Source organism: Halichoeres trimaculatus, unplaced genomic scaffold, assembly GCF_033239565.1.
Source record: "Halichoeres trimaculatus isolate MK-OKI-2021-1 unplaced genomic scaffold, fHalTri1.1 fHalTri1_scaffold_8, whole genome shotgun sequence".
NCBI classification, from domain to species: Eukaryota; Metazoa; Chordata; class Actinopteri; order Labriformes; family Labridae; genus Halichoeres; species Halichoeres trimaculatus.
In genome coordinates, this window is record NW_027437186.1 from 9,369,148 (window position 1) to 9,396,176 (window position 27,029).

The following is a 27,029-nucleotide window of genomic DNA, read 5'->3' on the forward strand; positions in this document are numbered from 1 at the left end:
ACACCTGTGCCTCTTCCACCGTCACCGTCTGTCACAGCTTTAGGAGTGAGGTTAGAGTTAGGAAGACTGTGCTCAGGGAAGGCTGCTGGTCCAGATGGTGTGTGTTCAAGACTGCTTAAGGACTGTGCTGCCCAATTGTGTGGACCCCTTCAGAGGATCTTCAACCTGAGTCTACAGTTGGGTCAGGTCCCGGCTCTGTGGAAAACATCTTGTATTGTACCGGGTCAATACTCAAATGCCCAGCTGAACTTAACGTTTACAGACCAGTTGCCCCCACCTCACATGTTATGAAAACCTTTGAGAGGCTGCTTTTACGTCTGTTGAGACTTGAGGTCAAAGACACACTAGAACCTCTGCAGTTTGCATATAGAAATCATATTGGAGTGGATGATGCAGTTATATACATGCTCCACCGTGCCCTGTGCTATCTCGAAGAACCTGGCACCGATGTAAGAATTATGTTCTTTGATTTTTCAAGTGCATTTAACACCATCCAGCCCATGATACTGAGAGATAAGCTCAGACATAGAAGTGAACCTATCCTTTGTCTCCTGGATCACAGACTCTCTCACAGAGAGGCCACAGTTTGTCAGGTTGGGAAACTGCATCTCTGGGACAGTCATGAGCAGCACTGGGGCTCCGCAAGGAACTGTTCTGGCTCCATTCCTATTCACACTTTATACTGCAGACTTCAAATACAACTCTGAGTCCTGCCACATCCAAAAATACTCAGACGACACTGCTATTGTGGCGTGTACCCAAAATGGACAGGAATCTGAAACAGGGATCTGATGAAGGCTTTCTGTGACTGGAGTCATAGAAATTGTCTCCTACTGAACACCTCAAAAACAAAGGAAATGATTGTGGATTTACGAAGGTCTGGGCTCTGCCATCAGCCAGTTAACATCCATGGGGTGGACGTGGAGGTGGTGCCAACCTACAAATATCTTGGTGTACATCTGGACAACAATTTGGACTGGACCCTTAATACAGATGCACTCTTTAAGAAGGGGCAGAGCCGTCTCTTTTTCTTAAGGAAGCTCAGATCAATTGACGTCTGTGGAAAGCTGCAACAGATGTTTTATCAGTCTGTGGTAGCCAGTGCTTTGTTTTATGGTGCAGTCTGCTGGGGAAATAGTTTAAAGCAGAAGGACAAGAGGCGACTGGAAAAACTGGTGAAGAGAGCTAGCTCTGTGGTTGGATCCAGTTTGGACTCACTGGAGGCTGTGGTGGAAAGATATACACAGAAGAAAGTAGAGGCCATCATTCGTCACACTGATCACCCACTCCACACCATCATTGCCAAGAGAAAAAGCAGCAGGGGACGTCTTACCTCTGTGCGCTGCAGGACTGAGATACCGAAGATCGTTCCTCCCTGCAGCCATCAGAGTGTATAATTCTTTAATCGGAAGATGGGCCTAAACAACATGAATTTCCCTTCAGGGATGAATAAAGTATATTTTATCTTTATCTTTATTGCTAAAGCAAACAATAGGGGGGATAATGGATAGCCCTGTCTGGTACCACGGAATAGAGTGAAGAAACGAGATTGGACGTTATTGGTGGAGACATTAGCTTGTGGGGATGTATAAAGAAGACGTATCCAAGAGATAAATACCTCGCCCAGCCCAAATTTCTTGAGTACAGTAAATAAATAGACCCATTCAACCCTGTCGAATGCTTTTTCAGCATTGACTGAGATCACTACTTCAGGTGTTGCTGTGGTAACTTCATATTAAATAATGTTTAAAAGTGTACGGATATTGAAGAATAACTGCCGCCCTTTAACAAACTCAGTCTGCTCGGGAGAAACAATAGTTGGAACAATAGTTTCCAAGCGAAGAGCCAAAGCTTTTGCAAGGATCTTAGCATCCACATTTATAAATGAAAGGGGTCTGTAGGAACTGCAGAGAGTTGGGTCCTTATCTTTTTTTAAGGGGAGACTTATGGAGGCCTGTCTTAAAGTTGGAGGGAGAGTACCAGACTGTAGTGATTCCATACAGCATGCAGCAATGGGGTCAGTTTATCCTGAAATCTTTTAAAAAACTCAATTGGAAACCCATCGGGGCCAGGAGCTTTATTGTTTTGCATATTTCTCATAGCAAAAATAATTTCTTCTGCTGTTAATGGTGAATCAAGTTTTTTAACTGCATCAGGATCAATCACTGGAAAATTGAGGCTATCTAAAAAGGAGGTCATTTCAGAGGTGTCAGGAGAAGATTCAGATTTATAAAGGGAGGAATAGAATTAATTAAAAACTGAATTTATAGTAACAGGATCTGTTTGTAATGTGCCTAACAAATCTTTAATCTGGGGAATCGTACGTGATGCTGCCTGACGACGAAATTGATGAGCCAAAAGGCGTTCGTAATATGTAGCACGAGAGCGCAATAGTAGTCTCTCTGCATCATTGGTAGCGATTAGGTCAAATTCAGTCTGTAGCTCGACACGTTTTTTAGGTAACTTGGGAGAGGGGGAGGAGGCAAGCTGTTGATCTAATTTAGTGATTTTCACAGAAAGCTCCTGCAATTTAGCTTTACGAGATTTATTCAAATGGGCAGAGTAGGAGATTTGACGTAAATACGCTTTTAACGATTCCCAGAGTAAAGAACAGGAGACTGGGTCTCTGTCATTTTTATTTATTGCAATAAAATCATCAATTTTAGCTGCAATAAGTGTATTAATGTGGCAGGGCTAAGGTGTACAGAAGAACTCGGCAACGCCACCTGGGGGAAGTTTGCCCCCAGGACTGTAGACTGGTTATGTTAACCACTAGAATAAGAATGCGCAGGTTCAACACCACGAGGGAGACATGATTCACTTTATAAAAAAATACAAATTTTATTTGTTATCTTTTAAAACACTTTTTCTCATTAAAACACTGGGAAGGAAAACAACTAAAGAGGGGATGCACAAGGGAGAGGCAACGTATAAGGCAGGGCTGGGGCTTACCACGGCGGCAGGACAACCAAAGGGGAAAATATACAAACCAAACACCCGTGCATCAACCAAAATAACTTGTGAAAAGCACCATCACCAGGGAAAGGGACTGCCGCTCGTTTTCGGCCCACAGCACCTATAAAACAGAAAAAAAATGTCAGGGTTGCCTCCCTCCTAGTGCTACCACATATTTTAACCAAAACCCAAATTCAAAATTTATATCCGAAAAAAAGAAGTAAAAGAGAAACCAAATGTTTAAATTATTGAAAGAATGCAACAAACTCAAATTAACACTTTAGAAAATAATCACAACAGAATAAAACCAACAAAAACAGTAACTTCCCCAGTCAATGTTTTTAAAATGACTCCTCGCCTGAACAGGTACTAGACAAAATAAGAAACCCAAATATGTACAACATAAACCTAAATTGTAAATGAATAAACCCTGACAAAGAAAACTACCCCTCAGGAAACTAAAGCAACCCCCCCAAATGAAAGAATGAAACTAAATATAAAGACAACGAAATCAAAAAAAGAATTTAAGCCAAAACAAAACAAAAAAAAAGGTTAACTGTACATAACAATAAACCTAAGAAATAAGGAAAACCATACAAATGAAACTAATTTAACTGAGATAAACTTAAATCCTAATTGAACCAAACAAAAGAAAGGAGCGAGGACTGCGGGCTGTATCCACAGTAGGACAGCTTTAACTTCTCCAAAACGGAAACCCGCAGAACCCATTCATAAATGCAGGGAAAACAGCAGCAAAACAGCCGTGTAAAACAACAGTGTCAAACAGCAGTGTCCGCCTCCTGGCTGGAGCAAACCGCTCCCTCCCTTACCTCAGGCGAGAGAGAGCAATTTTGAGGGAGAGACGCTACAGAGCTTGGTGCTCCTTACTATCTTGGAAGAGGCACCTGTCCAAAAGAGAGCATGCCAAAGCCTGATCTTCACATTGTTAAAAGGAAGACAAGCCGAACAACCAGACAGCTTACCCCGGTGGTTGCGCTGCGTCGGGCGCGCACACTCTGGCTGCCGCCCAGCACACAGCTGTGATGATTAGATGAAAATACTCCTACCACATGCTGGCGCTGTGGAGTCATGAATCAGTCGTGGTGGACTGTGATTGAGGTTAAGGGTCACTTGAATGATACAGACAGATCAGCTTGATGTAGGAGCATGTGGTCAGATATCATGTTGGACAATAAAGCTCTTGAATCAAAAATGAGCTTATCAAGTTCTTGTTATATGAAACAGAACAACACAACAGACTCATCCGCGGAAATTCACACCACCCCGCCAGCTGAACCTCGCTGGCTTTAAGTTCTTGCACCTGCAGCTCCCCTCTCCCGCTGCACCAGCCGTGCTGCACAGAGAGGGAGCAATGGTCTATAAAGACTGTGTAGGCTGACCCACGCAGCACAGTGAGGGATCAGAAGCAGCTTACCTTCTTGATCAGACGTAAAAGACGCTGTGAAAGGGATACCCAAACCACGCGCTCAGTGTCCAAGCTGAGGGTGATACAGCTCTGCCCACGACACCACGCCAACGCTCACCTGCCAGGACCGGAGGAAAGGGCGAGGCACGGTGTCAGCCCCCCTTTTAAAGGTGCGCACCGCCCAACACCTTACATCACAGGGGAGCCAGTACAGCGCCACACAAAGGGCAGGAGTGCCCCAAAGGGCACCTGGTCACATTAAACGTATCATCTGAGAGAAGTAACGTATTGAGCCTCCAGGGTGTTAGATATCGAGGTTGTGAGCAGAATTTAATATCTAAAGAAAGAGGGGCATGGTCAGAAATAACTATGGGGTGGTAATCGACATGAGATACTTTGGAAATCAATGCGGAATCGATAAAGAAGTAATCTATCCGAGAAAATGATTGATGTATCTGAGATAAAAGGAATATTTCTTAGCACGAGGGTTATAAAATCTCCAGGGATCAATGCATCCGTTTTTGGACATGAAATCAGAGACGGACTTTGACATCAGTGACGGGGTCAGAGTGCGCGGATTGGAACGATCTAAAGTGGGATCAATGACACAATTCATGTCGCCTCCAATGATGAGAAAATTGTTATTCAATGAGGGAAGACAACTAAACAAATTGTTCATGAACTGTGGGTCATCAAAATTAGGGGCGTATATGTTAACCAATAAAACAGGAAAATGAAAAAGTGAGCCTGAAACGATTAAATATCTGCCATTTTTGTCTGATATGACCTTAGAGGCTGAAAACTGGATTGATTTACTGATTAAAATAGCCACCTCCTGGCTTTGGAGTTAAAATTTGAGTGAAACACCTCAGAAACCCAAGGACATTTAAGTCTGACCTGATCTTTGATGCGCATGTGGGTTTCCTGAAGAAACACCAAATCAGCATTTAGGCGCTTCAAATGAGCAAAAATCTTAGTCCTTTTAATTGGACTCCCCATGCCTTTAATATTCCAGCTCAGAAATCTCACAGAGGACCCGGGATATGGGGTATCAGAAGTACTGGAGTTAGAGGCCATTACCCAAGTTTCTCAGAGACTGATGGAGATAGATTGTGGACCTGTGGACCCCCCACCCACAAAGGAAAAAGGGAAAGAGAGATAGAAAGAAAGAGAAAAAAAAAAGGAGTGAGGAAGACAAAAAACAAGAACACTTGCAGAAAACAACCCTGCACCGCCAAGATCTAGCCTCCAAATCATCATATTTATTGTCCAGCGTATTAGCTCCGCTGAAAGCTGATCCACTTTAGCTTGTAAGGAAGTAACGTCGTCAGAGCAGGAGGATAGCGACGTTTCCATCTTATTTACCGTGCTCTGCAGAGAGCACACATCCGACTGGACGCCTGAAATACGTTCAGATAGCTCCGACCTTATTGCCTGCATCTCAGGCTTGAGGGTGGTCAGGGTCTCAGGCCAGGGCGGCTTGAAGCTCGGCTTTGAAATGGCCATTAACTCAGCCTTTGAGTCTGAAGGAGGGCCACCTGTGGCGTCAGTCAAGCGGGGGGAAGTGGTACTGCGAGGCGGGGATGTGGCAGGTGGAGTAGGCTGCGAGGATAGCAAAGCTAGTCAAAGCTGCTTTGGAGGCATTTTCAACAGCAAAAATTGAGTATAAAATTGAATATAAGGTGGCAGGGAAACACACCGAATAGAGGTGAAAAAATGAAAAAGAAAGTGCCTAAAATAAAAAATTAGAGAGGCGATTGCAGGAGCTTTAACGGGCACATCCTACTCCATCAGTCGCTTCATCGGAAGTCCTTTATTTCATTTTAAAAACATTCTTTTCTTGTTCAAAGATCACTGACAGGTTGAACATGAAGTCTGGAATCTGTAGGCTCAGATCTGATTGATTGATCAGTTACTGTGTGAAGTTTTCTTTAGCTCATCCTGCTGCTTCATATCCCAGTTAATCAAACTATCTGTGGATAAAGAGCAGAGGACAGAGCTCTGAGGATGGACTCAAGTCAGAAAACCTGTTCTGAAGATCTTCATTTGCTGTCAGGGATCAGTCCTCTACATTTAATGAACTTGTTTCAAAGTCATTTGAGTTTGAGATTGAGGAGAGGAACTGACCTCTGCTCACAAACAGCTATTAGTTAGCTTTTGGTAGAAACACTCTGTGAAACATGTCTCCTTTCCTGCTGTTAACATCACATCCTGACAAACTTTTCATCTTCTGTTTCAGTTTCTTTAAATGGTCTGAAAATAACGTCAAGTTGTGTGGGAGACTGTTCTGTGCAGCAGCAGAGAGAGATCAGCAGACAGGAGAGAAAACACTGGAGCTGTTAGCATCACTGTGCACACATCAAGGGTTCCCTTCACCAAACACTAAAGCAGTCTACCAGTGTGGTTTTCTTCTGGATCTGTTCTCCTACATTCAGGTCTATGAGACTGAAACAGGCCTTAGTGTTCTTCCATCTCTACAGTCAGTTTTCAAGTCAACTCCTGCAGTCTGGACCATCAACCTCTCAGAGGGAAAGACCTCCATCCTCCTGGAAGTGCTGAAACTCCAACCAGAGAAGAAACCTGTGGAGCTGCAGGGCTGTTCATATGAAGAGAGTGAAGTGAGGACTTTCCTGCAGTGTCTGCCTTATATCTCACAGCTCAGGTAAATGTACAGTTCTTTACACATCAGTGCTCACCTGTTGAGGTGTGCTCCTCCATCTCAGTCAGCTCACTGTGACTTTTAAGCTGAAGGTCAAGGAGAGTTAAAATCCAGAGGGCTGGATGAAAGTATGTTAATCTCAGTTAAAGTTGATCAGGACATTGTGCGAAAGTCAAAGTCACATGTAAGTTTTTCTCATTTCATTAAAAAAAACAAACATTTTTTTTCTTGTAAAAAGATCACTGACAGGTTAAACATGAAGTCTGGTATCTGTAGGCTCAGATCTGATTGATTGATCAGTTACTGTGTGAAGTTTTCTTTGGCTCCTCCTGCTGCTTCATGAGCTGTATCCCAGTTAATCAAACTATCTGTTGATGCAGAGGAGAGGACAGAGCTCTGAGGATGGACTCAAGCCAGAAAACCATTTCTGAGGATCTTCATTTGGTGTCACTGATCAGTCCTCTACATTTAATGGACTTGGTTTAGAGTCATTTGAGTTTGAGATTGAGGAGAGGAACTGTTCTCTGCTCACAAACAGCTATATGTTAGCTTTTAGTAGAAACACTCCATCAGTAAAGCATGTCTCCTTTCCTGCTGTTAACATCACATCCTGACAAACTTTTCATCTTCTTTTTCAGTTTCTCTGACTGGTCTGAAAATGACGTCAAGTTGTGTGGGAGACTGTTCTGTGCAGCAGCAGAGAGAGATCAGCAGACAGGAGAGAAAACACTGGATCTGTTAGCATCACTGTGCACACTTGATGGGTTCCCTTCACCAAACACTAAAGCAATCTACCAGTGTGGTTTTCTTCTGGATCTGTTCTCCTACATTAAGGTCTATGAGACTGAAACAGGCCTTAGTGTTCTTCCATCTCTACAGTCAGTTTTCAAGTCAACTCCTGCAGTCTGGACCATCAACCTCTCAGAGAGAAAGACCTCCATCCTCCTGGAAGTGCTGAAACTCCAACCAGAGAAGAAACATGTGGAGCTGTGGTGCTGGTCATATGAAAAGAGTGAAGTGAGGACTTTCGTGCAGTGTCTGCCTTATATCTCACAGCTCAGGTAAATGAACAGTTCTTCACACATCAGTGCTCACCTGTTAAGCTGTGCTCCTCTATCTCAGTCAGCTCACTGTGACATTCAAGGTGAAGGTTGAGGAGAGTTATAATCCTGAGGGCTGGATGAAAGTTTTTTAATCTCAGCCAAAGTTGATCAGGACATTGTGTGAAAGTCAAAGTCACATGTAAGTTTTTCTCATTTCATTTTAAAAACATTCTTTTCTTGTTCAAAGATCACTGACAGGTTGAACATGAAGTCTGGAAACTGTAGGCCCAGATCTGATTGATTGATCGGTTACTGTATGAAGTTTTCTTTAGCTCATCCTGCTGCTTCATATCCCAGTTGATCAAACTATCTGTGGATGTAGAGCAGAGGACAGAACTCTGAGGATGGACTCAAGTCAGAAAACCTGTTCTGAAGATCTTCATTTGCTGTCAGGGATCAGTCCTCTACATTTAATGAACTTGTTTCAAAGTCATTTGAGTTTGAGATGGAGGAAAGGAACTGTTCTCTGCTCACAAACAGCTATTTGTTAGCTTTTAGTGGAAACACTTCATCAGTAAAACATGTCTCCTTTCCTGCTGTTAACATCACATCCTGACAAACTTTTCATCTTCTTTTTCAGTTTCTCTCACTGGTCTGAAAATAACGTCAAGTTGTGTGGGAGACTGTTCTGTGCAGCAGCAGAGAGAGATCAGCAGACAGGAGAGAAAACACTGGATCTGTTAGCATCACTGTGCACATATCAAGAGTTCCCTTTACCAAACATTGAAGCAGTCTACCAGTGTGGTTTTCTTCTGGATCTGTACTCCTACATTAAGGTCTATGAGACTGAAACAGGCCTTAGTGTTCTTCCATCTCTACAGTCAGTTTTCAAGTCAACTCCTGCAGTCTGGACCATCAACCTCTCAGAGGGAAAGACCTCCATCCTCCTGGAAGTGCTGAAACTCCAACCAGAGAAGAAACCTGTGGAGCTGTGGGGCTGGTCATATGAAGAGAGTGAAGTGAGGACTTTCCTGCAGTGTCTGCCTTATATCTCACAGCTCAGGTAAATGTACAGTTCTTCACACATCAGTGCTCACCTGTTGAGCTGTGCTCCTCTATCTCAGTCAGCTCACTGTGACATTCAAGGTGAAGGTCAAGGAGAGTTATAATCCTGAGGGCTGGATGAAAGTTTGTTAATCTCAGTCAAAGTTGATCAGGACATTGTGTGAAAGTCAAAGTCACATGTAAGTTTTTCTCATTTCAATTTTAAAACATCTCTTTAATGTTCAGAGATCACTGACAGGATAAAGGCTGATCTTTTTTTCTGGTCTTTGAGTTCAATGAGGATGATTTTCAGAGACAGAACCACTCTTAGACAAGAAATGAATGGTTTATATATTAATCAATGAAATTTTTGACTGGATCGATGCCACAAGGAGCACAGACAGCTGGTCCATGCTGTAATGCACAGACAAACAGTCCGTGTCATGTGGAGCACAGACAACCTCTGCCACTGCTGCGCGTCTAGGAGTACAGCAGGGTCTCATTTCGACTGCGTCCCCTCCTCACTCATGGTTACAAAACACAGTCATAGAAACTAATGATTTTAAGTTGTGCTTACTTAAACATTAACAAAAGTTAAATCTACTCAGAAATCAACAGTTTCAACACAGAAAAAACTCAGACATTTGAGTAAATTGAACCTATAAAAATGTTTAAGTTTTCATAGCTTAACCCAATTAAGTAATTGAACATTCGGGTTTACAATGTATGAGCAGACCTTGGTGTCAGATGCCCCTCAAACACCAAGGTCATACCAGTTAGGAGATCATTATGTGAAGACCTCATTATTTTTCGGCAAGTCTCTGGTAGATCTCGTGCTTTTTTTTTCAGAGCAGACCCTTTTGATCAGTTTACAACCTGAGATTTTTACAACATATGGATATGTAGAGGTTTGATAATTTCCACATGTTTAGTCTGAACCTCCAGAATCATTAGGTTATATCAATGTTAAAAATATGGGAAAGCACAATACACCCTCTTTAAAAATGTAAAAAGTCAGTCTCTATTTTATTTCTCCAACTACTCAACTGAAGGCAGAATGGGAAAGCTTCAGTCCCTGATGTGACATCAAATGACCTGATGTTGACAAAGGTTGAATTTTTTTGCAGCTTTGCTGGAAACAACTCCTTTTTTTAAATGTGCAGCCTTGCATCTTGGAAAACACATTAAACAAACTCAATTTTCAACAACTATTGTCAGACAGAGCTCCGTTCTACCTTGCCTTTTTATGTATTCACATGAAAGGGAGGGCAGGTGTTGTGCTGCCAAATCTTAAGTATTTCTTGCAATTAATACAACCTGAATCATCTGATTAAAACATACCTCACTTTTCATGTTTCATGACAGACTTTCCGGCTGTGAACTTTCACAGACTCACTATGAAGTTGTCGCCTCGGCTCTCAAATCTAACCCTTCCTATCTGAGAGAGCTGGACCTAAGCTCCAACAAGCTGCAGGACTCAGGAGTCAGGCTGCTATCTGCTGGACTCCAAAGTCAAAACTGCAGGCTGGAGAATCTGAGGTCAGTTTCGTTCTTATTTCAAATCTTTTTTGTGTTCTGGGTTGACAATGTTATTTAATTGCTTCTGAGAATAAAACAATAAAAATGATGGGATTTTTTTAAATGCCGGGAAAAAAACAAAATTAGCCTGAGTTTGAAAACCAAAAATCCTGATGGGGCAGGTTTTAAGGCTTCCCCAGACTGCTTTCAGCATGGCATTAAACAACTCAAAGATGATCTAGTTTGCACATGAAAAAAAAACAATGATTATGACTTTTGGGATGACATTTGGATAATGTTCGCTAATAATAGAGGCAAAAGTTATGGTGTGAGAAACACATGCTGAGAAGAATCAAGCTGACTTGTACACTAGAAGATGGACAGATTGTGAGACTAATTGTCAAACCAGCAACATTCCTTTTTCATCAGGTTCAGTCGTTTAGTAGCAGTGGTCCTTCAAAGCCAAAGAAAATTTGTTTTGAGGAAATGAAAAAAAGAGACACTGTTATATTTTTTTATTTTATTTTATTATCCATGGTTTTCTTCTCTATATTAAAGTCCATTCAAAGTGTTCTTCGTTTTAGTTTAATTGCATTAGAAAAGCATCCCTGAAATGACTCAAGAGAAATGGCTTTCAATCAGATTGGCCCATGTCTGTAGTCTTGCAGCATTAATCTGTGCATGTGGCAGTTGTCTTTTTCATCACCCATCAGCCTAAAAATGGCGTTGTTGGAAAGAGGATATGCGTCCACTATTTTTATTTCTGACTGCCCAAATATGTTGCTATACATGTGAAAAACTCTCCCTCGTCTGTCACCCCTGCCTCCTTCTGGCCACAATGACTGCAGCCCTTTGTGCCTAACACTGTGCCAGTTTGCACCTGCCTTTCTAACGTGCTAAATAAAGATGCAAAAATAGCGCCCACTAACAGTTTCAGGTGTGATAATCCCTCTGTCTGGGCTAAATGATTACATTTGCATCTTGTCCTGCTAGAATTTTGTGTGTTCAGATGATCTGCACATATTCTACATATTCATGAAGGCAAACACGCTAAATGGATTGCAAGTGCTATTTTGCTCATTTAACAGTTTGCACATGCTTTTATACATGCAAACCTTGAGTTGATTAGGCCCTAAATGGCTTATGGAAACACTTTGAAAGGAACATAATTTATTTTTTATTTTCAGATTGAGTGACTGCAGTTTGTCAGGAGCCAGCGGTGCTGTTCTGGCCTTAGCTCTGAAGTCTAACCCCTCCTACATCAGAGAGCTGGACCTGAGTGGAAACTTTAAGTTTCAGGATTCAGGAATGGAGCAGCTGTGTGACTATCTTCAAAATCCAGACTGCAGGCTGGAGACTCTAAGGTCAGACTCTCTGCTTGTCAATAGCAAAATCATTATGTAATTTTTTTTAATGCCATTTATGATGGCACAGATTTATTGAGTTTCGAGTTGAAATCCTCCGTCAACAAGAAACTCTCGGATTAAACTTTAAAACTTGCAGTGAGCTCAGAGTAAGAGCTGCCTATCAATTTAAACAATTTTCAGCCTGCATTTTTAGTTATTTGATTTTGTATCTTTTCCATTTTATGTTTAACTGTCTGGGTTTCTTTCAGCTGTGCTGACTGATTCTGGTTTCTTGAAATTGTGCTTAAGCAAATTTGTACTTTTTACAATTGTACCTTTTTGTCTGTTTTAAGTAATTAGATACATAAACACTGAAGAGTGTCTAAAAAACTCTCTGAAGGTACACTGTTTAATTTCATTTTGTAGTGTGAAAGGCTGCAAATTATCGTCTGTCAGCTGTGCTTCTCTGGCCACAGCTCTAAAGGCCAATCCCTCCTATCTGAGAGAGCTGGACATGAGCTCCAATGAACTGCAGGATTCAGGAGTGGTGCTGTTGTCTGATTATCTGGGGTGTCCAGACTGCAGACTTGTAACTCTGAGGTCAGACTCTCTACTTACTCTCTGCTGGTTAAAAAAAAAAAAAAAGCTGTTGATTCCTTTTCCTGTGCTCCCATTTATGGCTGAAAAATGTTAAGCTTGGGTTTAAAACTAAAAGTTACAAAAATTAAAAATAAAAAAAAAACCTAGATGTACTCAGCATTCTGCTGGGAGTATTTTTACATTTACAATTCAAAGTACAGCTGTGCTGATTTGGCCTCAGCTCTGGAGTCCAATCCCTCTCATCTAAGAGACCTGGATCTGAGTTCAAACGAGATTGAGAGTTCAAGAGTGGAGCAGCTGTGTAAATATCTGCAGAGTCCAAACTGCAGACTTAAGATCCTGAGGTGAGAAACCCTACTAACTATCTGCAGAATAACCAGAAAGAATATTTTCTCCTTTTGGACCATTAGGGAATATTAAGGTTGAGTCCCATTGTGTGACATGATAGAATTGGCACTAAAGCATGTTTAAAAAAGAACATAATTGTTATTCAGTTTGAATGTAGGTTTTTTCCACCTTGCATCGTTTGTCTAGGTTTAGGGGTCTATTTAGTTAAAAAAAAAAAACTAAAGTCCTATTTTTTCCTCAGCTGTTCTTGGAAAAACTACAGTTTTCTCAGTTGCTTTGGGGCAATGTGTCTCACATCAGAATCAAAATCCCAGAACTGTTGGTTCAACCTCCACAACAAGTAGTCATTTGTGCACACCATAGTAGCAGTTTCTCATTCCTCCCCTTGTAAGCTTACAGTGAGACAAGAACTTTCCCCTTTTTACATTTAGACTTGCAGCTTTGTTGTAAATTAGAGCATGTTTTTCATTCGCACAATCCTACAGTTTACAGTTTTAAGACAATCCTGTGAACAGGTTAGATTTGCAAAGAGCATATTCAGCAAAAATGCGAAACACACATAATGAGCAGTCACCAAAGTCACCAAAGCAAATGAGAAAAACTGTAAACACTGATAGTTTTACAAGAAAAAAAATCACATATCACTTAATATTTTCAATTTTCAGATTGGCACACTGCAGTGTTTTAAGCCCCACCAGCTTTGCTTCTCTGGCCTCAGCATTTCAGTCCAACCCCTTCCATTTGAGAGAGCTGGACTTGAGAGGAAACCACCTACAGGATTCAGAAGTGGAGCTGCTTCGAGAGCTTGTTGAAAGTCCAAACTACAGACTGGAGACTCTGTGGTAAATAAATACTCTCAGAGAGCAGATATATTGGCCCTCATTTATCAATCGTGGGTGGGAATTGGTGCAGATCTGGGTGTAAAAACAATCATCTGGCAACGTTCACGTGTGATTTATGAAACGTGCGTACCTGGGCCAATCACGGCCTACGCCTGATCAGCTGTTGATAAATGTGGCGGCTGAAAACTATCGTAATTTACATAACATGCCCCTAAATATTCAAGGTTCAGCTGGCTGAACCCACTGAATCTATGACATGGAGGGACGCATTACGGGAAAAAGGGTCTATCATTTTAGTTAGTTTCTGTTAGTTTTGAGAACATAGGATACAGTTTTAGTTTACTTATTGTTTTTGTTTTCTTTTCTAGTTTTTATTGGTTTGAGTTAACTGCAATGTATTTTACATTTTAGTTTTTGTTTTTAGTTTTGTTTTAGTTAACTATTATAACCTTGGTTTCTTCTAGGAGTAATCAAAGTGAAAACGGTATGAACAGAACCCTCTGTTTCTGCAGAGCCTCAACCAACAAATCAGCAACTTTTTTCTTGATGCATTGTCCTGTATTATTCTTCAGTTTAATCATTGCGCAACAAAATGTGGAGACAAAACATGGATGTACTAAAATTTGGCTTATAACTTTTTACTCCTACAGGATTGATTCAGAGTGTATCAGAGCTGATGAACACTTAAAATGTGAGTGCTGAAGCTTTTAGCCATTCATCAAGCTACATCTGAACACACATTTATTTATCTGATTATATAACTAATAAATGTTTTCGGATTTTTTTTTTTTTTTTTCAGCTCTCAAGTCCAAATGCTTCCTCGCTCAATCAGACAACACACACACTGACAAACAGGTTGAGAAGGGGAAGCTTAACCTGTCTGATGATGACGAAAAGGTGAGCAGCTTAAAGTGTTCAACACAGAATGACTTTACAGGTTGCAGTATATTGATTTCTAGAATTACAAGATGGATGATTGGAATGATTTGTCTGAATAATTTATGTATGTAGTAACACTCAAACAAAAACATAGTTCAAAAAACATGCACAAAACAGCTTTAAGTGAAAAGTTACACTTCCCTTCATAATAACAGTTCATTGTATAAGGTGCATGCTTTCAGGCAGGGCATTTCTTCTTGCTCAGCGTTACTGCACATTCATTGGGCTCAAATTGGACAGCCAACATTTTTTGACATCACAAACTGAGCTCTCCCGTGATTTTTCAAGCAACACCAACCATTTTTTTAGTGACTGTTGCCAAATTGTTGCCAACATCCCCAAATTGTTGTTAAAGCAAGATGTCTCTTTCAAAGCCCAAAAGGTTGACGTCTGGGGAAGTGGGAGAAAGATTATTTCTCAGTTTGAGAAATATGCAAAGAGAAAGTTGCTGTTCATAAGGAGTATAACCTCATGCATCATTACTCAAATAAACTTGTGGAGCAGTATAAAAAGTGGCGGGCCAAAGAAAGAGCTGTAAACACAACATAATGTATTCCAGAGAGCAAGAAAAGAGGCAAATCAAAGACAAGTTCTGGATTTAGTGGTGTCCATCTTCAAACGATACTGAGGGTTTCTACTGTCAACTCCCTCAGCGCAAATGTGGCTCAGCTATCAGAGGCAAAGCGCTCTCAGGTGTCTGGCAGCAAGCATTCAGCAAGAAAAGCCAAATATGACTGTAAAATAATTCATATTGAGTAGTACAGGTTTTTAAACAGCTCAGACAGGTTCCAATGCTGAGTGGCACCCAGGTAGTTGGAGTTTGAAACCTCTGTTTTACAGCGTTGCTCAATCAAACTGTTTGTTTCTTTGGAAAAGTTACCAATTTGACTTTCTTGTTTTACAGGCTCTTGTGTTCTTCACACCTGAGAGTGCCATATCTACATACAGGTAACCTCATAAAATGACTCAACATTATCCTGATTTTATTTATTGTTTAGCCTGAATCGACCTGGTGACAGCCATCTTTACAGGGCTCCTTGTGAACTAGTTGTAGGCTATTAAAACCTGAAAGTCAGTGACAGGACTCCATTGGACCTCCAATTTGGCAGCTTTGATGTCCCCCACAACTTATCAAGTAGAAAACTTCACATTTTACTGGGCTTCACATCCAACAATGCATAAAATGGCTCCCTTGTGTCAACTAGAGAAAATGTAGTTTATTTTCTGTAGTGGTGTTCAACTATATCAAGAGTCTGCAACCTGTGGCTCTGGAGCCTTTTAAGGCCTGTTTCCACCAAGCAGTCCGGTTTAGATCAGTACGGTTTGGTACGGGTTGGCTCGGTGAAGCCTGATCCTGTTTGCATTTCCACAGCCGATAGCCGCATCAGTTACTCAATAGGGTGACGCCATAGCAGCACACAGACACAGGAAACAAAAAGCAAAGATGGCAGACATCCAGCAATCTGCCTTCTTTGTGATTCCCATGTGGCACTTTGTTACAAAGCACAATCAAACTTGTTTCAGAGAAGACCGTGTGCCGCCAGGAGAAATACAGCAGCTGTCGCACGGTAAACAAAGATTCTTCTACCAATCAATGGTCTGCATGTGTTGTGGCTCCACCTCCCGGGATTGGACCTGTTTAGTCTGGAACCCCTATGGAAGGTCCCAAAAAGTGGGACGGTTCATTTTGATTAATTGGGGATCTGTCCTGGGATAAGTCAGTAGAAACACTGTAAAATGCATGACATGGAAATGGAAACGGGGCTTATGACGCCTTTGCAGTGGCTCCTTGTAGCTATGAAAAAATACAGTTGAAAAAAAAAATTTTTTATTTTTCTTACAGAGTACCCTCTGTTCTGATTATGATGATTAAAGATACTGACACGAAATAAAATCTTGTGTTAACTTTTTGTTGAACTAAATATGCATCCCATCTTGTAATACAGCCAACTTCTACTCCACTTCACCTCCTACAACATCAACAGCCCACCAACTTTCCATTAACCTGCGGCTAAACTCAAGTTTTAAACCCCTGGTGAAATAACTACATCTACAAAAAGACATATCTGGAAGAAAATATATGTTTAGATTCTGGGTGGATGGATTCATTAAATTGGCAACATGCCTGTTTATAGACATACATGCTTGATACTTGGCTAGACATTGGCAAACAGCAAAAATTGATAAATTGTGCAATATTATCAATATATATTATAAAATCCAAGCATTCTTTGAAAACTTAATTTTTTTTTGCAAAATTATTAAACTTGATTTGATTTTTTTAAATGCATTAATTTTGCAAGTTATTAAAATTTGTCTTTTTTCTGCAATTTTTCAAATGCCATTTTTTTGTTATTTTAAGAAAAAGATATTTTTAATTTTTGAAATTTCAAATGTAAATATTTGAATTTTTTTAAATTGAAATGTTTGATCTATTTTTGCAAATTTATTCAAACTAAAAAAACAATACATCACATGTACCATTTTATACTTACAAAAAAATAATAATTTTAGATAAATATTCACTCAGCTTTAAACTTCAGAATTTTAAACACTTACTTTGAAGATAAAGTTGATTTTGTGGCTCCAGAATGACTGTTTTTCAGGTGAGATGAGGCAGACTGGCTCCTATGGAAGTAAAGGTTGCAGACCCTGACCAATTTTCTTTTGTTTTAACACTGGCGGCATATGTACCATTCCAAGACCCCCAGGAAAGTCTCCTATTGTCGGTGATCTCCTTACATGAAGACTAAAATTCTTATTTGAATATCTAACTTTGCCAGTTTTAGGGGATTTACAGGTATTTGACCAAATGTGTCCTGGTGATGCAGAAGGGACATAAAATATTATCACTGGATTTTGAGTTCAATGTCCTCAATGCCCCCTTGTTGTTAGTTCAACAACCTCCTTGCCCTGCCAAGAGGAAACTATTGGAATTCCTTCAAACAGGGTGTGATGTGTTAGAAATACGACCATCAGGATCCACACCCAACGCACTAGTTGATCCTCAATAACCCAAGCACCACCCAGTGAGAATACATTAGATCAACAACCTGTCTGAAAGGATATTTCATGCTAAATAATTGTTTTTCTGTCCTGCAGGTTCAGGTGTCCTGGTCAAGGTGTGTTTCAGTGTACTGTGACCCGACTGGTGTTTGTTATGTCAAAGGAATCAGCACTTCAGTACAGGATCGTCCAATGGGAAGAGTTGCTCCTCCAGTCATGGGGAAAGGAGGCTGCAGGGCCGCTATACGACATCAAGTGTACAGAGAAGGCTGTGCAGCAGCTGCATTTCCCACACTGTGAAACAAAGGAAGGTACGCAGCATGTGGTCTTCATGGAAAATAACTTAATGAACCTGATTTGAACATACTATGTGCAATGCTTTGTATGAAATGAGGAGACAGGCACATCTTTGTCATGCTCCTGATGCCAGCAGACACAGAAAGATTCTTAGAAATAAAATGGTGTGACATTAATGAGTAAAACTTAAGTCGAAGCTCTTTACCTCCTCAGCTCTGCTTGTTGATGGCTCGTTGTCTGTTGTCAACATCAACGAAGATGGAACAAGCTTCTTGAAGCCACTGAAGATCACAGACACTCATGTGGTTGTGGACGTCCCTCACCTCTCTGTCTTTGGCCTTGTGAAGTGGCTTCTGAACATTCCCAGTGAAATAAAAGGCCAAGTCCAGCTGTTCCTCCGACGCCTAGACCCTGAACATGAAGTTCTTGATGTGTTTCTGCTGCAGCACAACATTGTTCTGAATGAGGTAAGGCCAGAAGAGGATTAAGGTAGTCATGGGCCCCTAGGCTATTCTTTTTGTGGGTCCCCCCTCTTATTATTTATACTATCCTGCAGGCACACGCTCTAGGCAATGCTGCCAGATCTTGAGAAAGAAATAAGAGACCAGCTCTAAGGAAACAAGCCCAAAACAAGCCCAACCAGTGACTTGCCACATTGTGTAGATGACAGACCTCTTGACTGAAAACCATTGAAAACATTGAATTACTTATTTTTTAAACTTTTATTAGAAGAAAATACATGCACATTATGGATAAATAACAGGAAATTGACAATCAACAGTCAATATTAAACATTTAAATGATGTGTTTTTTCTTTGCTGAAAAAAGAATTAATAAAATAGAAATAATTGAAAATAATTAAATTGAATAAATAATGAAAAATGTTTCGTGCTGTTTTGAAGAGCTGAATCAGGCGAGGATCACATAAGATACAAATCAAGCCCCTGCACACATGAAGCCCCTAGGCTGCAGCCCAGGTGGGCCTGTACAATCATTTACCCCTGGGTAAGGCTATAAGTCATACCTGCTGAGGTTCCACCACAGAGATGATACACACTGTGTGTGTTTAGGTCATGATTAGAGATCTCATCCAGCTATCTTAAATTATTTATTTATGGTTTATTTATAAGAGGACTGAGCTACTGCAAAGCAAAGCATATACAAAAACATCTAAAACTAAAGTTTAACTAAAAAGTGCAGTAGTGCTTACACTACTTCTGTAAAAGCTTTCTTCAGTTGTACTTTAAAATTAAAAACGTATAAAATCAATAATATCTTGTTAATAATTGAGAAGTACATTTTTCACAAATACCAACACTTGTTGTCTGTGACTGTCTGAAAAAGACAAACACCAAAGAAAAGAAAAAGGCAGGACAATGTGTGCGAGAGCAGAGGTTGACCACTGTGGCCACTGGCTAATGTGTGAAAAGAGGCAGATCTTGAGGTTACTGCACAAACCTACAGGTTTCACATAACTCTTGTAAACAATGACCAGAGGAGGGTATGCCAGAGAGAAAAATCCTGATAGTAATACAGTGAAAATGACAAGAAATGTGAATATTGACTTTCAAGTCAATTTACAGTGTTCATGCTCTACATTCTCTGCTAGTACCCCTACATTTTTAAGTGAGTCTTGAGCCTTGCAGTTCAAAAGTCTGCCCTTTCTTAGTATGAACACCCATCATTGTTGCTTTGTATTCATGATGGGAGAGCAGAATACCCCCTTTTTAAATGACTAATTTTACTTTTGTTGTAGGTTGCGGCCCAACAAGGAGATGCTAAGTACATTAGGACCTCTTCTGACTGCCTTCTAAAATGTAATAATGATTACAGTGTCCACTGTGAACCTGAGGGTTTCCATATACAGCCTGAGGTGAGACAGTTTCATTCACATCCAACACTCATACCAAGAATTATTATTTAGACAAGTTTGGCAGCACACTCAAACTGTATTTATGATCAGAGGAGGAAGACAAACATTTCTCTGAAGGGTAAGGAAATGACCTTTGCTGTTTTATTTTAGCATGCACGTTTTTTTGGAGATTATGGACCAAATTTCTATCCAACATTTGAAGTTTTCCTCACTTCAAAGCCAGAGAAAGTGACTGTGGTGGTCAAGGACAAAGACAAAAAAGAAGTCTGGAAACGGGTTGTGTTTCTTGCAGGTGAGACAGACTTAACTGTTGACTCATTGGTCTTTGTTTGGACCACATGTATCTGTTTGCAGGCCACAGGACACTTCAGCCGTGCTTCTACCAAGCAGTCTGGTTCGTCTTATCCTGGGGCAGATCCCCAAATAACCGAGACGAGCCGTCCCATTTTTTGGGACCCTTTCGTATGGGTGCCAGACTGAACCGATCCAATCTCGGAAGGTGGAGCTACAACACTGCAGTCAGTTGATTAGTTGGTAGAATCGTCAGTTACCGTTGGACAGTGGCTGCATTTCTCCTGGCGGCACACAGACTTCTCTGGAACAAAGCTTGGTTGCATTTTGTATCAAAGAGCTACATGCCAATCATAGAGAATGAAATGCTGGAGTTCAACTTTATTGTCCCCTGAGGGAAATTTGCTGTGCACCCAGGTAAAAAGAACATTAACATACAGGCACAGCAATTTATTCCCCCATAAAAGCAAAGGCACAGGACACATTAACAAGGAGAAGCAACTGTGAGGGAACCAGATATGGAGCCATCCTAAAGACAAAAACAATCAATGTTCAAGCTGGTTCATTTTTCACATTCAGCTCTGTTATGGCTTGAAGAGGGATGAATTTTTCAGCCTATTCGATTTGGCTGCAGGTAGCCTGTATCTTCTGCCAGAGGGCAAGAGATCAAATTCTGCGTGAAGAGGATGATCAAGACACTGGATGATGTCCTGAGCCTTGGCTCTTACCCTCTCTTGAAATTTATCAGATAGATTAGGCAGTTTAACACCAGAGACTTTACCAGCTACCTTTACAATACGTTCAAGCCTTTTTCGTCAGCCAAGGCAAGGCTCCCAAACCATTAAATAAAAATAAAGGTGAGAACAGACTCTACCACTGACTTAGAAAAAATTCGACATCAGTCTACTACACACTCCGAATCTGCTTTTAAAATGCTTTACTCCAAAAGTGTAAAATGTTTGTTTAAACATAAATTATATTCCATTTCTACTGAGTTTGTTCTGAATTTTTGTTCAACACTGAAGACTGCATCTTTATATGAAGAGCACTTTCATTTAATTCCTTCTACCTATTTTTATTCATTTGCATTATAAACATAGGTTTCTACTGTTTTTCTGCCCTCTCTTTTATTTCATTGACAAAGCAAACATGTTACCTCATTGCTCATTGGAGATATATATGTCATTTTATCATGCTTTTATTTTTTTAGAAATTGTAAGCAAATAAAAAATATATGTCCTCTGCTTTCCTTCAAGGTCCTAGAAAAGAACCTCTACAGGACATTGTCCTGGCACAGGACAGCACACCAGGGCTACCTCCGGTCTTGGATAGGATCCAGTTTATAGAAAGTGTATCTGATCCTGTTCTAAACCAGCTCCTGGACATACTCCTGCAGAATCGTGTTATAAATGATGAGGAGTGGGAGACGCTCAAAGACTTGAAGCCCAGAGCAGATAAAGCACGAGAAGTGTTCGACACCGTGGGAAGAAAGGGGGCTAATGCCTGCTCAGTTTTACACAAAGCTCTCAGTGAAAAGGATTCGTGCCTTTTCAACGAGCTTACAAAGTTCAACAAATTAACTCTGGCATAGCTGAAAAATCAGCTGGCTGTTTTAAAATGACACTTGACTTTTTTTTACTGGACAATGAGGTTTTCAGTGGCTCCAACTTGTTTCTCACAAGTGGACTGTCACTCCAGAAGAGAACTACTCCAGTCCTAAAACATCTGCCGTTGTCTTCCATGTCCCGGAGGACAATGGAAGCTGTGAAGATATGAAGGACGTGAAAGCTTTCCAGGACAGAATTCTCTGTTTGACGGTTGGCTGCACCTTGTTCAAACTGCTGTCCAGGCTTCTGTATGAATCACCTGTGGTCAGGTACACTCTAAGAAATGCTATGCTGGCTCAATGTAAAAAACAATTGAGGTAACAATTTGCATGCATCTTTGCAGTTTTTTCAACTTGGCATTATTGCGTTGATCCCACAAGATTTCTCTAGTTAGGCAAACTCAATTTCTTTCGTCTGGACAAGACAATTTTTGACTCTTCTGGCTTAAATATGTTGAACCAACTTAATTTTATTTGTGTAAAAACTGCTATGTTAGGTTAATCTAACTTAATCTTTTACTTTCATTCTAGCCAAAAATTTCCATGCATATTTAACCTTTATTTTTTGAGTAACTGTAACTTATTTCTATATGTCAGAATAAATTTATGATCAAACTGTTTATTAGAACACCATGCATCACATTTGCAAGGCCTGATTGCCTTTTGCCATTTCGATTGCGCACAAAACTGTAGGCTCTTTAAAATAATAAAAAAAAACCAAAAAAAAAAACCAACAAGATAAAACTGTCTCAGTGAGTCAATGTAATAGGAGAAATAGTTTCATTGGTCCCCAAATCACCTCTTTGAATATTTATTCATTCAGTTTCTGTACCGCTTATCCTGTTCAGGGTCGCGGGACCTCTTTGAATATCATTTGTAAAAAACAAAAAAAACAGAAATATATTTGTGTTTTGGCATGCCTGAAATGTGAGTTTAACCAAGCTCAAAAGATCGAATTGTTCCCTCAATTTTTTTAAATTGTGAGCCAGCATTGCATTTTTCTGAGCTTCTGTAGCAGAGAAAACATGAGTGACTGACAGACCAGACATTTTGTGTTATACTGCAATGATTTATTACTAGGACTGTCATTTTAACGCGTTACTTAGATTAATTAATTACACCGCAAATTAATGCGTTTTAAAAATTAACGCAGATTAATCTGGATCCCAAACCCGCAGGGGGTTCAAAAATGTGAATGCCTGGCATTTACAAACAGTTTGTCCTATTCGAAAGCTTTAAAAAAAAAGGTGGTGTTCTCGTCAGATTCTCAAATTTTCCGACGGTCCCTGAATGTATCACACCTGATGTCAGCAACATGTTTTAAACGGGGGGGGGGGAGAGAGAGTGATTTTTGTGAGACTGCCGTCCACACCTTGATTATTCACACGTCCTTTTTGAAAATCTGCAGAAAATCAACCGTTTGCTTTAGCTCAATTCTCTAAAGAACAGATAATTCTACACTCTTTACTTTCAATAAGCCCCGAATGATCGATATATGTCCTGTATCTAAATCTAAAGAATTCTTTGAAAATTTCTTTCTATCTTCTTGGTGTCACGTTTCAGCTTGGGGCTGCTCTTCACCGATGAGCAATCGTTTGCAGTGTTGCCAACCTAGTGACTCTGTCGCTATTTTAGCGACTTTCTGGACCCCCCAGCAACAAAATTAGAGAAAAGCGCCTGGCGACAAATCTAACGACTTTTTTTGATGGTCAATAACTCCAAGATCATGGGAGAAAATTTTGAAAAAGCGCCGTTTTCTCTCTTTCCCCGTTCATGCATGGCCAGCTGTACACTACGGGCACTAGGACGGCTCATTTGACAGGTGTGCAGCCACAGGCTCAGGTATGCAGCCGCATGGTGCTTGGCTGTTCACACATGAAGCATTTTCTGCTGCGCTCTGTGTGTGTGTGATCAGACATCGACTCAGCTCGGCAGTAATCGGACGTTTCAGTCTGCTCCGTTCAAACTTTACAACTGGCGCTTGCAGCGCGCGCACCTCGCGGAAAAAATGAGAAGTGGAGTGGAGCCATTCCGCGCGCGTGCTGAGTGAACAATAACATCGATTAACCCTCGCGCCGATCCGAAACTGCTGTGCGCGGCGCTTCCTGTGTGAACCTTGCGTAACGCCTCTCTATGCTGGCACCGAAACAGCGTCAATTCCCGGTTTTAAATTGACCTTGTATGCAATATCAATGCACAAAAAATTTGCGATGCTTTCGGTGGGTACACAATGTAGGACGAAATATAAAAGGAGCCCATGGCGTCAGGGAAGGCGCAGAGAGGAGATCGCGAGGGAAAAGGACAATGAAACAGGCGTGCCTGTAGCAAGGGCCTGGAAAACCATTAAAAAAAGTAATAAGCTGTCCGGACAAAGCTGAAATAAACTTAAGATAAGCGTCCCAAAGGGTAGTAACTGGAGTGTGCCGATACATCCCTACGGATCCCTTCGGATTATTGCGTCCTGGGACCAAGAGTGTGCGTAAGGAACGGACCGCCGTCTCTGTGGATTTAAGTTTGTTCAAAAAGTGGTGAGATTGTTGTATTTTTGCATTTTTCCTGGTATACAAGTGTTTTTTGGTTGATCGATCACGTTTTTTGGGGTTTGGGGTTTTTTTTCCCTGTGTGGATTACTTTCAGGGCTCGGAGGATTCCTTGCATCTTCCATTTGGAAATTTGACCAAAAAACTGTGTGAAAGATCATTTAAAATGACTTGAAAAAGGACAAGCGGGGTAATTTCCGTTAGAGGGGAATTTTCACATTATTTAGGGTGGGAAAAGACTGTGTTTGGGGCATTATATGTGAGAATACTTGTGTTTGATAACCATTACGCGCCGGGTGCGCGGTAGAGGCTTTTGTTCGGTTTGAATAAATGGTAAACTTTTTTTTCTGATTTGGACATAGTCTCTTGAGAGTTCATTGGTTTCATTTGCAACTAAAATAAAATACACTTTGCCAAATTTATCACTTTCCTTAAAGTTTCTCCCCCTTGAGTGTTTAAACGCCAACTCGAGAAGGGTCGTGTCGTTACAACACAGTCCCAGAAATAAAATTAAATGAACGCATAAATGTCAGCACAGCATGTTTTATGTATTATATATAGCAGATGTATTAGAATTTAGGTTATGGGCCTGTCACAATCAATATATCATTTAATGAATGAACGAATTAATAAAAACAAGCTCATTAATTTTCCAACCTTGATATATTGACAGGTATGTGCCTGTTTTCCTCCTCCTCCTCCTCCCTGTACCAAACACACTGGATGACAAAAGAGAGTTCACTCTGTGCATTTGTCTTTTAAAATAGAGCTATTTTGAAGCTGTTTCAATCTTGAAAAAAATCATCTTCTTCTCCAGCTCTCCCCCTTTCATCCAGGAAATCACAGGTATCAATAAAAGGAAAAGTCAAACAGCTTCTGCATCTCCTGCATCTGTAATGTAGACTAGAACTCACTTTAAAGGCAACTTTTGCTGAAGCAGCCATACTTTTTCTGCTTTTTATTAGATTTGTTGTGTTTTTATGACAGATCCAGGTTGAACGTCTGACCCTTGGCAGTTTTGTAAATTAAAGTCAAATAGTCAAAGACTTTTTTATGAATATAATTACCTGTACAACAAATCTTTGGTCTGACATTTGTCTGTAGATATGATAAAAGACATCAAAAGCAATGCAATGAATACATTTATGAGAAAATTTGTAAAAAAAAATATTCAAAATCATATTAAAAAAATAAAATTCTTTACTAAATAAAAAAATATTTAAAAAAAAAACACAGAAGAGCCTCAGGGACACATACTTGGGGCCACTATTCCTCGATAGCCAGCTTGTTCCCTGCAGAGACTGGTACCCCACGAGCTAATAAGCTACTCAGCTGGTTCCAGATTGAGCACAACTGTGCTAGCTTCATAAACAAGTTTATGAATTTGAAATTTTACATATGCCTTCACTTGGGGCTCCAATCTCTCCAGGGAAGGAGCGCGGCCATCGAGGAATAATTGATCCTCGGAGCGGGGAGGTTGTTGTGCAGGATGAGGAGGCTGGTCCCGCTGGGCCCGGTCGTCCCGGGGTGCTTCCAGGAGCAGTCTCTGGATCTCCCAGATTCTGGACTCCCCATCCTCCCGCACCCTTTTGGTTCTCTTCCTTCCTGTATGTCAAAGAAACACAATGCATAAAATTAATGTGTGTGCCGAGTTCCTGGCTGATGTTCACCCAGGCCTGGTCCTTCCTGCGTGTGTCCTTGTATAAAGGACAGGACACATCACAGAGCTCTGGGTGAGCAGCAACTGTAATTATCATTTTCTCCTCTATTATTGCTGAGTAAAGATCGGTCGTGCGCCAAAACCAGAGAATGCTCTGCGACAGTGACGATCAACACGCTGATAGGCTTTCCCAGCGCGTCAAGACACTCGCTCGCCTCAAGCGTTGAGCGGTGAGCGTTGAGCGTTCGTTCCCTGGAAACACTCGCCGCTCTCTGCTTGAAGCCACTCTAGCAGCATCAATTAGCAGTTTTAAACAGACTTTGTATGTAATATCAACGCGCAGAAAATTTTCGACGCTTTTAGTGGGTACACACTGTTACATCAGTGTATAGCCATGGTTCTCCTGAATCTATAAGAGGTGTTGCACTTTACTTTACAGAGAAAAATGAGACCACAGTATGGTCTCTTTTTTGCGTATTCATTTGATTGGTCATGCACTACAATTTTTTAATGTTCTAGAATTCAAATTCTTTATTTTGGGACCATAAGCAGATATGAGATTAAAATGCGATTAATTAGATTATTAATTACAAATCCTGTAATTAATTAGATTAACTTTTTTAATTGCCTGACCGCACACACACACATATATATATATATATATATATATATATATATATATATATATATATATATATATATATATATATATATATATATATATATATAAATACACACACACACATTCACATGAAAAAGATGTTTGTTTTTCATTTAGTGTTAACATTGATTCTTTAAAAAAAAAACTCACTCATCTGAGGCAAAACAAGAGGCAAGGAAAAAGAAACTATGTGGTTGGGATGTAAAAATATTTGCTGACCATGCTTAAAAGGTAAATTTGTGAATCAGGTGTGAGTCCAAACATAAACACTATCTATGAAAAACCAAAGTCATACCCTACCACACCAACCATCAAATAACACCTACTGTTAGGAAACCATGGGTATTAGCAGCCAGCTCTGCAATGTAATACAAA

At 40.5% G+C, this 27,029-nt stretch overlaps 1 protein-coding gene across 1 annotated transcript; it reads left to right on the forward strand.

The window, feature by feature from the left end:
• Positions 1–7,924: 7,924 nt before the first annotated feature.
• On the forward strand, positions 7,925–25,096 carry LOC141794743 (NACHT, LRR and PYD domains-containing protein 1-like). Its single transcript, XM_074675207.1, has 14 exons — positions 7,925–8,101; positions 8,724–9,146; positions 10,493–10,666; positions 11,833–12,009; positions 12,418–12,591; positions 13,605–13,781; positions 14,432–14,472; positions 14,581–14,678; positions 15,625–15,668; positions 17,823–18,037; positions 18,237–18,490; positions 19,780–19,896; positions 20,047–20,188; positions 21,444–25,096. The coding sequence occupies exons 4-14, from the start codon at positions 11,954–11,956 to the stop codon at positions 21,776–21,778; spliced, it is 1,653 nt and encodes a 550-aa protein (XP_074531308.1). The 5' UTR covers positions 7,925–8,101; positions 8,724–9,146; positions 10,493–10,666; positions 11,833–11,953; the 3' UTR covers positions 21,779–25,096.
• The last annotated feature ends 1,933 nt before the right edge of the window (positions 25,097–27,029 follow it).